This window comes from Solanum stenotomum, chromosome 5 (assembly GCF_019186545.1).
Source record: "Solanum stenotomum isolate F172 chromosome 5, ASM1918654v1, whole genome shotgun sequence".
Classification (NCBI taxonomy): domain Eukaryota; kingdom Viridiplantae; phylum Streptophyta; class Magnoliopsida; order Solanales; family Solanaceae; genus Solanum; species Solanum stenotomum.
The window spans coordinates 62,269,258-62,280,678 of NC_064286.1; the positions used below are offsets into that span (position 1 = coordinate 62,269,258).

General features: G+C 34.0%; 2 protein-coding genes across 2 annotated transcripts; one reads left to right on the forward strand and one right to left on the reverse strand.

The window, feature by feature from the left end:
- Positions 1 to 1,534: 1,534 nt before the first annotated feature.
- On the reverse strand, positions 1,535 to 4,879 carry LOC125865670 (threonine dehydratase 1 biosynthetic, chloroplastic-like). The gene is made up of 7 exons (XM_049545876.1): positions 4,475 to 4,879; positions 3,444 to 3,623; positions 2,880 to 3,356; positions 2,464 to 2,786; positions 2,258 to 2,375; positions 1,902 to 2,036; positions 1,535 to 1,787 (listed from the first exon to the last, which is right to left on the reverse strand). The coding sequence occupies exons 1-7, from the start codon at positions 4,877 to 4,879 to the stop codon at positions 1,647 to 1,649; spliced, it is 1,779 nt and encodes a 592-aa protein (XP_049401833.1). The 3' UTR covers positions 1,535 to 1,646.
- Positions 4,880 to 8,023: 3,144 nt separating this feature from the next.
- LOC125864233 (uncharacterized) lies at positions 8,024 to 11,208 on the forward strand. The gene is made up of 9 exons (XM_049544144.1): positions 8,024 to 8,149; positions 8,970 to 9,142; positions 9,668 to 9,788; positions 9,863 to 9,915; positions 9,995 to 10,124; positions 10,219 to 10,364; positions 10,592 to 10,777; positions 10,925 to 11,157; positions 11,204 to 11,208. Exons 1-9 carry the CDS (start codon positions 8,024 to 8,026, stop codon positions 11,206 to 11,208), a joined length of 1,173 nt encoding a protein of 390 aa, XP_049400101.1.
- The last annotated feature ends 213 nt before the right edge of the window (positions 11,209 to 11,421 follow it).

Genomic DNA, 11,421 nt, shown 5'->3' on the forward strand with positions numbered 1-11,421 from the left:
TGTATTGAAATTTGATTAAAGTTAAATTCGTCTAGAGAAATTATAGGAAAGAGAGTTTGAAAAATATTTCAATTTTGGCCGAAATTGCTGTTACGATACCATACTTTATGAAAGACCTTTTACCCCTGCACTATTTAATAGTGTATTTTAAAGATATATATATGTCCACGTGGACACATTACTATTTATGATGATTCAATATTTATGATGTCTACGTGGACACATATATACCTTTAAAATACACTATTAAATAGTGCAGGAGATAAAATGTCATTTTCAAAGTTCGGTATTATTACAACAATTTCATTTAAAGTTTGAATATATTTCAGACATTTTTTCCGAAATTATATGTTGAGTTAAATGTTTCCTAGCAAAGATAACTCAAACACAAAATTTGTTAAGAATAAAGTACTTATTATTCCACTACAATCTAAACGATACATTTCACCTTATGTTGCTACTTGCTATTGCTATCATCAGCACAGTCAATTTTACCTTTTGCATACATGTATTATCTATGTAACAACTTTATACATATTGTATAACAAACTTACGTGAATTTGTAACTTTGAGCTACGTCATCATCAATTCAAGTAGTATTATTCCGTTATAAGTTTGTCAGTCGAAGTCTTTCAATTAGCTGAGCGTCATAATATCACTTTTAACTCGCTCTTTGTTATCCCTTTAACGTATCTTATATTTAAGATTATAAATTTACATAGTAATAAATCTTTAAAACATATAAGAAACTCAAAAGTAAAATACTCATGTATGATGGTTGTTGATTTGATTATGAAAAAAAAAGTATTTTAGATTTTGAAGGAAATAAATTTATTGAAGAGTGTAATTGTCATCGTTTGATTAAAGTATTTCCATAACAACATCAAAATCCCTTAAAACAAGGAGGATAATCTTCATCACCTTAGCCACCACATAAAAATAATCACTCTGTGTCCCAATAAAAGCTTCTCAAGCTACTCGTGAGTGGTCCTAGATGAAGTCATAGTAATGATTACATGGTTTCTTCGTTACTGTATTTACTTTTCAAGATAGAAATAAGATTTGTGTACATATTATCTTTCAGACTCTATTTATGAAATTATACTTGAATATGTTGCTGGTATAGTACTAATGAAGTTTGTGCAGCACCATACCTTTTTTCCGAATAATGGGGGTTATTACGCCTCGTGATATTTCCACCCCCTCATAGATTGTACCAATGTTTTTTTTCACTACGCCCTGTGTGGGTACTCGCCCCAAAATCCAATAGGGGGTCTGCAGAAAGTAGAGTGTACACAGACCTTATTACTATCTCATGGATATAGAGAGGTTGTTTCCTAAAGACTTTAAACTCAAATGCATCAAACCCAAGTAAAAGAAGAAGAAGACAATGAAGAAAGCATAACAGTTAATACAAAAATAGTGTAGAGCCTACAAGACAGAAACAATACCATGTGACAATCAAAACACAATACACAACATATGCCGATAGACAGCAAAAGCAGGGCATGACAACACTCTACCCCTAAAGACAATGACTACTATTATTTTGAATAAAGCTAAAGCATAATCTTGTGTTGGTTCCAAACATTGACAAAAAGCCATTTTCTTTAAGGACCAAAACTTCATTATGCATACCAACCATTTCAATGCATTAGTTGCTGGAAAGCTTCATTGAGAGTCTCCACAACATACACATAACCAAGACTCTCAGCTCGACCCCTGAATTCATCAACCTCGTTCTGTGGAACTTGGAGTCCGATTAGCACATTCCCTCCAGTTTCTCCCTTTCAAATAGACGAAAAAAAGTTACTCAATAATAAATACTAGCAGAGCAGAAAGACTACAAGATAGTACCAAAAAACGAACAATGTGACAATGAGATTTCTTGTATAAGGTACCTGTGCACGGTAATGTAACAAACTTATATTCCAACTTGGGCTGAAAGCGTCTAAAAACTTCATCAAAACACCAGGCTTGTCTGGGAAAATGAATCGACAGAGATGCTCATTGTGTACATCTGATCTCCCACCTATCTGCAACAAATTATAGCAGAGATAGAGAGAGTACGAGCCATCAATATCCGATGATCACCACAATAATTCGTTAAACAAAGTAGAAGGAAAGGAAGCACATCAATCCTTGATTGATTAGTATAGTCAATAACGATAGTAGCATAGTAGTACAAACACACATATTTACTGTTTTTGTCGAAAATTAGATTCACATGATAGTAAAAAGAGAGATTAAACAGTACCAGATGTCTTAGATGATCTTTAACCAATTCATTATCTGTATAATTAATCGTATGCAGTTGTGATGATTCCATCCTGTCTACCATTTCTTCGAGTTCAACTTTCGTGTGAAGACCAACTCTGCCATATGAAAAAAATGAATATATCTACGAATTCATAGATGTCCCTTCAACGATAAAATCAGTTTAACATTCTGTCTAAACGATACCTGTAAAATACTCGAGCATTTTCTTTCTCAGAATCATATCTGTACTTCAATTCAGTAATATTAGTATGTCCCACCATCTCGTAGAACTTTTTGAAGCTGCCTCGTTCTTCAGGCATATAAGTAGCGAGAACAGCTTCCCTCTGTCTACCAACATCCGCGAGTTCAGTTACCAATCTAAGTCTGTCAAAGTTCATGTTGGCTCCACTAGTTATTGCTACGATGTTTTCTCCCTTTACACCATAGTACTTACAGTATGCTTCAGCTCCAGCTAGGGCAAGTGCACCAGCTGGCTCTAGTATGCTTCTTTTCTCTTCGAACATGTCCTGTTCAAAACAGGACTCAACAGTCACATCAAAAGATTCAAAATTCGTACACTAACAAGTAACGTAACATACAATATGTTAGTGCTGACTAACCTTTATCGATGCACTTATAGAATCATGATTAACTAGGACAATCCCATCTATTAGTTCCTTGCAGAGACGGAAACTTTCTTCACCAACCATTCTAATAGCTACTGCATCTGCAAAAGATCCAACTTTTTCCAGCATTACTCTTTGACCGTGGTGTAATGCCAACGCCATTGAATTGGAATCGACTGGCTCAACACCAATAATCTTCGTATCAGGGGAGACTTTTTTCATATAAGCAGCAATGCCAGCTATAAGACCCCCTCCACCAATAGGCACAAATATCGCGTGTATCTTATCTTTGAATTGGCGGTTGATCTCCATTCCAACCGTACCTTGCCCTATTATGATATCAGGGTGATCAAAGGGAGAGACGAATGCACGTCCTTCTTCTTTGCCCTGAGCTACAGCATATGCTTGTGCTTCTTCGTATGTATCCCCCACACGAACAACAGTAGCACCCAATCTCTCAACTGATTTCCACTACAAAAAAAGGGATAAACTTTGAAATAGGATAAAAGAACAGGATGAATTGAAATAGGAAGCTATAAGTAATTCAACAATACTAACTTTAATTTCTGGCGTAGTAACGGGCATCACAATCACAGCATTGCAGCCGAGTTTCTTGGCAGCTAATGCAACACCTTGTGCATGATTTCCCGCTGATGAGCATATAACGCCCTTTTCTAACTGCTCCTTTGAGAGTTTTGCCATCATATGGTAAGATCCTCTGACCTTGAATGAGAAGACCTGCCAATATGAGTATACGACAATGATTGTGAGTCAAAAGGCTCAAAATTAGATAAATACAGAACACATACAGACTTAAAAACTTGCTCTACTTGGTTGAGCTGAATAAGAAACAAGGCAGCTATCGTAATCATAAACTCGAGTATTAAATAATCAGGGAAGAAAAAAATCAACATGAATAGCCAATAAATTCATGTTCTAAATCCAAAATCAAGCAGAGTTCTCACACCTCGCCTGCATAGTCAATCTCATCTAACATAAATTTTAACAAGAGTATATCTATGCTAAAAGATTACGGGTGTGAATTCAGATCCATGGAAGTTACTACAGAGGTGAATTCAGGATTTAAAGTTTATGGGTGCAACATCACATTGTTATTTACAAGCTCCAAATAGGGTAAATATTTGATCAATTTTGGGGCTTCAATCCAGGTCCTTCGTCTCTTCATTCATATAGACAAATCGATCAAACAAAAAAAAAATTATGACTAATTAGTGTTAAGGATAATTAGTATAAACTAACAATCTTTCAACAATATGAGTAATATCATGAATATACAACATTCATATATATATATTATTTGTTTTATGATCATGGTATCCATGTCAGCTTGATTAGTTCTACGTTATACTACCCACTTCCCACCTCCCACCAATGAAGTAACTCGGTCCACCAAGGACATGACTTATGGAAAGAATCAGCTAGTGTTTTTTAAACTAGCGGACCTTAAGTTCACCACCCAAAACTTTAACATAAAAACATCATGAATACTACAAATTAACACCAAACTTCAACAAATAGAAGTATTCAATAACACTACAAAAAAACAAAATTGAGTAGTAAAAATATACCGGGTGAAGATCTTCACGTTTGAGCCATACATTTACCCCTAACCTCTCTGATAACTTATGTGCACGCTGCAATGGCGTCTCCTCAGCTAATTCATACACTTTGGACGTCAATATTTCTTTGACGTAATTGTAACCGATTTCACCACGTGGATAATTCGGTAACAAATAACCTTCCTCGCATTGTAACGAACTCGGATGTACTACTGGTATCAATGTATCATCAGTCTTTGAAATTTTCAAAGAGTCCGCTGCCGTAACAACCGCCGCTGGTTTAGTAATGGTACCACTAATAAACCTAGTTCGTTTTGTTTTTAATTTTGCGCCAGGTTTAATGGCGTCGGAACGAACAACGGTGATTGCTGTCCCGGCGGTGAATGTTGCTCCGGTGAATCGGAGAACGTCCATGGTTGTTGAGGTGGAAGATGAAGAGCAGCAAAGATAATTTTATATATATATAAAAGAGGAATTGACTAATCCTATAATGTGGAGTAATTTTCTCAAACAGTATCAAATATCTCTTATAATAACTCTATATTCCTCTCTTTTCTCTAACTGCAATTCATTAACAAGTTTTAATTTTTTTCATTATATTTTTAAATATATTAATCAAAATCTCAAACTAATTATATTATTCGGCATGCTCAACAATTCTTTTTATCTCAAACTAATTACACTATTCGACATATGCATGCAAAAAATAAAGAAAAAAATTAAGTATTATAAACAAATTTTGTTCATTATTAAAAAATTTGGGTTCAATATAAAAATCACTTGCAAATGCAAAAAAGTTAAAAAACGTTTTTTTTTATTTTTTATTTTAAGGGAAGGCGCAAACTTCTATGCGCCTTACAAGGCGCAGCCGCCAAGACGCTGACAGTGTGCGCCTTGTAAGACGCATAGAAGTTTGCGCCTTACTCCTTCTAACCTGATTTATACCTTGTTAATTTAGCATTGAAATATTGTCCTTTTGGTTTTCAACTCACTTTTATTTTTTTGACTTAAAATCATTTTCGTTTAACCTTTTATTTTTTATTTAAAACTTTTTTTTTTTAAGTCAATTCAAATAGGCTCTTAAAAGGTCACTTGATGTTCTAATTTCTAAGCTTAAAAAAATGGGAAGTCACATCTTTTTGTCAAAGAAATTTAAGGTTCCTATTGGAGCAAACTATAGCTAATGTTGTCTAGATGAATTATGCACAGAAGTGAAAATTGCGAAATTTCAAAGATTATAATCAGAAACTTCATTATTTTGCGACAAAAATTAAACAACACCAAAGTTAATTTATATATATATATTATCTATATATCCAGGAATTAGGTGTATCTCTTCATTTTTTTCAAACCATATCAAATATCTCCTATAACTTCCCAATTTTCTCAAACCATATCAAATATCTCCTATCATTTTTCTATATTTATTTTCCCCGATTTTTCTGAGTACAGTGTATTACTCCATAGAAATCATGTAATTTCCCTATATTTTCCTATAATTTTTCTATATTTATTTTCCCTGATTTTTTTAAGTACAATGTATTACTCCATATTATTTTTTTCGGGCCATCGCAGCATCTTTAATATCACAATTAACAAACAATAAGGAAAAGTGTAAGACCATCATCAATGTTGTGCTCAATATCAGCAGGAACTTCAAGACCATCATCATCAATGTTGCGCTCAATATCAGCAGGAGCTTCAAGACCATAACCCTGATCATCATAAGCAACTTCATCAGCAAGAGGTGCACGCGCGTTCTGATTACCAGCATCTACTTAATCATGTTCCGGCACTTCCTCAACCGCTGGCAGTAGCTCAACGGCAATGGTATCTGCCACCAGTCTTATTATAACTAGAATAACAGACAAAACAATCAAAATATATGTCCTAGCATGGTTAAAGCCATAGTCTCTGATTGTCATGCTTATCAGTAAATTAAACTAGATAGGGAATAATGTAGTCCCCAGTCGCTGGCCACCGGCCTGAATAGCATGAGCCAACAGAAGATCGCAATCAACCCAAAAGAAAGGGCCAAGTACAGTTTCATGTCTAATGTCAGGTAAGTCGAAATGAAATGAGATAAGATGCCGTTCACCAACCAACCGAGAGCTTCCATGTATCTTACCAAATTAGGAGGGACTATAGGTTGAGCAATGTAAATCTCCATAATAGGCAGATACACGTCACCATGTTGGATAACAATTCCCCCATCCAGGCTAGATTAGCAACCGTCACTCCCTGTCTTACGCTAATACAAGTCAAAGTAATAATATGAAAGACAGCAGCGGCGACTATCCATACAATTTTCTCATTCTGTGATAAAGGCATTATGCCTTTTGCTTGGGGAAGACGATAGAGTTTTTTACTCCATATGAATCCTGTAATTTCCCTATATTTTCTTTTATTAGTACAATTTATTACTCCATAGATGGGTTTTCTACCTAGCTATAAATTTATCTAATTTTCTTCAAAAAAAAATTTAAATTACATTATAAGTAATCTTTACTACCCTTTATTAAAACTATGTCAGGTATGAAGAAGTAATTTTTTTTCAGGTTAGTAGCATCCCATTAGTATTCTTCAACAGATACTTAAGATTATGTCTAATCATATCATGTAAATATATCTTAATCTTTATGAACTTTTATTGTTGGAATAATTTTTATCAAGAGTTTTAAAGATTATGTGTACCGTATGAAGCGAATTGTAAACATGAGAAGAAATAAGATTTTAAAGGTTTTTTTGCATTTTCAAATATTGAACTACATTGCTTTTTCTCTACCCTAGATCTTTTTTTTACCTATGTTTTATATAATATAACGTAGTCATGTAATATTTCTTGATGTTAAAGTTTAAGCAATTAATGTTATCAAATAATTGGTGTCTCGCAAAAAGAATAGAAGAAAATGGCCTTTTCAGATCTCTAGTAATAAATAAATAAATCATTAAACTAAATTATTTTGCAAATTCGATTTTCCCACTTTTCTTGGCATCTTGCCTTACTAGAAAAGGGGAGCCCGCACGGCTCAATCATCATTTCTAATTTTAACTAATAATGTTTATTTGTCTTTAATTTGTTGTACTTCTAATTTTTTAACTATAATAGTATTTTATTTTTTTACTAATACTATTAACCATCTAACAATAACATTAGAAATAAAAAATAATTTATAGATAAAAAGATCGAGAATATTATCAATTTAATTTTTTTTCTAAGATTGATTTTCATGTTATATTTTACTTTTCTATTACAAACATTCCATGTATAATGTGGCATAATTAGAATATGAAGCAACAAAGTCCTCATTTTGCTCATATTAAGAATGGAGCTATTCATACGATTCTACTCAACCACAAGTTTAATTTGTTCATATACCCACTCATTTACAAACAAATTAAAACAAAGTGTATTATTAATGTAACTACTTTCAAGCTCATCCAGACAAAATTCATAAACAAAAAAATTGTAGAACATGTGATTTAACTTAAACAAACTGAAATTGGAGTTAAGATTGAACTAGAATTTGGAAAAATACACACAAAAAAATAATTATTATGGAGAGATGTGAGTCGAGTAGCGTTGGTGAAGAAGGCAATTACAATAGCTCAGATGAACCATTCAAACCTGTTCCCTTTGTTCGCATTCTTTGGATTGATAATTCTGGCATTCATAGATGTCGTGTAAGTGATTTTTAGATATTTATTTACTAAAGTTACATGATTTAATGGGGCGGGTTAATTAATAATGATTAAATGTGCATGTCATACATGTATTGATCTGATGTAAACATCGGGTGGGACTAACTTTTTACCTCGAACAAGTATGATGAACAAGAGAGAAATGATATTTCAGAATTCTCTGGTTAATTATGGTTTAAATAGTCTATATATACACATCTTATGTAAGAGATCAAAAAGAGGATCATTGGACCTAGTTCTCGTGGTCAGAGGCAGAGTAAAGAAAGTCTTAGATCTTTGTCTTTTTCGTGGTATGGACCAAAGCAAAGGTTCTTTTGCTATCGACACCTACCCAATTAAACAAAAGTATAATCTTGAGTTCTCACATTTGTAGGTGATGGGCAATTTGGTGTTTCGAAAAGTCTCACCTTATAAACTTACTTTTGATTCTTTAAGTTATGTTTGAAGTTAATTTTTTGTATTATCATAATAGACCTAGACTCATCCCAATTCATGATCTATTCAATATTGGATCCGAATCTTCTATTGTCCATGTTTCATATGTCCAATCCTAGACGTGCCGGAATGTTGAGTTCCCACTTTAGTATGTGATGGATTATTTTAATGATTTATTTGATGTTGAGTCTACATCTTCTATTGTCCACGTTTCATATGTCCAATCCTAGACGTGCAAGGGTGTTGAGTTACCAACTCACAATGTGATGGATTATTTGTTCATCTTTGGCAATTCTCATCTCATGAGCGAGTTGAGTTAAGTCCAAAAGCTGATTGAATATTATTCACTTATGTGAATCATTTGCAGGTTATTCCAAGAGAGCGTCTCAGCTTCGTGAAAAAACATGGTTTAGGATTAAGTCCTGCATGTCTTGCTGCACTCAGCTCAGTATCTAATTCCCCCGCGGAGGGTACTAAACTCGGATTTACAGGCATGATCAGAATTATTCCTGATTTATCAACCAGATGCAAAATCCCCTGGTACTAATTTATGTTTTGATTCTGGTTTATGTAACTACATTAGGTTGTTTTTATCGATTTCGTTGATAGGACATATTAGATAAGACACTCTTTCATTTGTAGAAATAACATAGAAATGTCCTGTAAACTGATTCAAGGAGCAGAACTCAATAGGTTTTGTTCCAAATGATGGGGTAGAGTAAATATGGTATGTGGTTACCAGAGACGTAGAGGTAGGCTGAAGAAAAATTAGAGATAGGTGATTAAATAGAACATGACACGTCTGCAGCTTACTGAGGACATGATCCTATATAGGAAGATATAGAGGACGAGATTAGGGTAAAAGGTTAGTAGATAGTCGAGCCTTGTCTAGGTTACTTAGTAGTGTTGTTATTATTACTCTTCTACTATATTATTCTTCGATTTTAGTATTACCTATTGTTTCCTTTGCTTCAGTTTTCTTCTTCATTGATTTCGACTTAACTTCTCCACTACTATATTGATTTGTAATCATGTTTGATGTGGATGTGTATCTTTTTGATCCAGGGAAAACCAACAGGAAATGACATTAGCAGACATGTGTATTGAACCAGATAAACCATGGGAATACTGTCCAAGAGAAGTATTTCGAAGAGTCACTAAAATTTTAAAAGATGAATTCGACTTGGTATGTCTAGCTAGTATCTTTCATTGCAAGAGTTGAAAAGTTTTATTGATCTGATACATATCTACATGTTTCAGGTTGTGAATGTAGGCTTTGAAATCGAATTTTACCTATTGAAGAGTGTAATAAAGTACGTTACTCAATTTTATGTTCATTTTCTCATCTTGTAAACTGTTACACTAAATTTGTATGAATAAAATTACATAAAGGAATGGCAAAGAAGAATGGTTACCAATCGACAAGACCTCGTACTGTTCTACATCAGGATTTGATGTTTCTTCATCGATATTAGAAGATATCGTTACTTATCTTCAAACGATGAATATTACAGTTGAACAGGTAAGTTTCCTTTTTTTCCTTTAAGACAAAATTTACTCACAAATTTTCAGTCCAGTAAAGATAGTTCCACTTGTTGTGTCTTTCAATTATTCAGGTACACGCGGAAACTGGAAAAGGTCAGTTTGAAGTTGTCCTGGGATACGCGGAGGCTAGTACAGCAATTGCTAGCTTAATTTATGCGCGTGAAGTCATCAAATCAGTTGCAAGACAACACGGGCAGATGGCAACTTTTGTTCCAAAGTAGGTAGAAGATTTAACCTCAAACACTTTTAGCTGCATTTCCCCCTTTTGAATTCAAATTCTATAGTACTGATGATTAAAAATAGAACGTGTTTTACACAATCAGATCACTTTAAAGGTAACTATTGAAATATTATTCGTATGCCAATGATCTCAGGGAGATAGAGAGATTGTTTCCGATACTGATATATCCTCATAGTATGTGACATTTTGGGCATTTTTCCTAGGTATGCAGAGGATGAAGATGGCTCGGGATCACATGTACACATAAGTTTGTCGAGGAATGGAGAAAACATTTTTATGGCATCTGGAGATTCAAAATATGGAATGTCGAAGATAGGGGAATCGTTCATGGCTGGAGTGTTAAATCATCTTCCTGCCATATTAGCTTTTACTGCAACACATCCTCTTAGGCAAGTCATTTTTGATAATCCTTACTGTCATTACTATCCGGTGTCAAATGTACTTGATTCGATTGGAAATACTTTCAGCTCGACTACTCTGTTATGGATTCAACTTTAACAATCAATAAAGATTTTCTAACGATCTATCACGTGTAGTTATGAGCATTTGGTACCTAAGACGCGAAATGCAGCTTACCTCTGCTGGGGTAAAGAAAATACAGAGGCACCATTGAGAACTGCTAGCCCTCCTGGAATTGCTGATGATCTCGTTAGCCATTTTGAAATCAAAGCGTTTGATGCTTGCACGAATCCATACATTGGTCTGTCTTCGATAATTATTTCTGGAGTCGATGGATTACGAAAAGATCTAAGCCTTCCAAAACCAGTAGGTAAGTTAGCCTTTTCAGTTTTTTCCCCTTGTGCTATATGGTTCAGCCTGATAGTTTACTCACTCTGTTTCAATTTGTTTGTCTGGTTTTGACTTAATACGAAGTTTAAGAATGTAAAGAAAACTTTTGAATCTTATCGTCTTAAACTAAAGGTACGTACAAATGTACTACAATGTCCTTTAAAGAGTTGACAAATTAGGAAAGATGGTTTTTTTTTTCAAAACGGACTAAAAAGGAAAAAACGACAAACAACTTGAAACACAG

What these genes read in the sequence shown, in the direction of transcription:
- LOC125865670 (XM_049545876.1), bottom strand. Translation starts at nt 4,879, where the DNA reads ATGGACGTTCTCCGATTCACCGGAGCAACATTCACCGCCGGGACAGCA. An exon ending in CTATAAGTGCATCGATAAAG is followed by an intron (nt 2,787 to 2,879) that starts GTTAGTCAGCAC and finishes TGTTTTGAACAG; the next exon opens with GACATGTTCGAAGAGAAAAG. An exon ending in AATGCTCGAGTATTTTACAG is followed by an intron (nt 2,376 to 2,463) that starts GTATCGTTTAGA and finishes TTCATATGGCAG; the next exon opens with AGTTGGTCTTCACACGAAAG.
- LOC125864233 (XM_049544144.1), top strand. Translation starts at nt 8,024, where the DNA reads ATGGAGAGATGTGAGTCGAGTAGCGTTGGTGAAGAAGGCAATTACAAT. An exon ending in ACCAGATGCAAAATCCCCTG is followed by an intron (nt 9,143 to 9,667) that starts GTACTAATTTAT and finishes TTTTTGATCCAG; the next exon opens with GGAAAACCAACAGGAAATGA. An exon ending in ATGGCAACTTTTGTTCCAAA is followed by an intron (nt 10,365 to 10,591) that starts GTAGGTAGAAGA and finishes CATTTTTCCTAG; the next exon opens with GTATGCAGAGGATGAAGATG.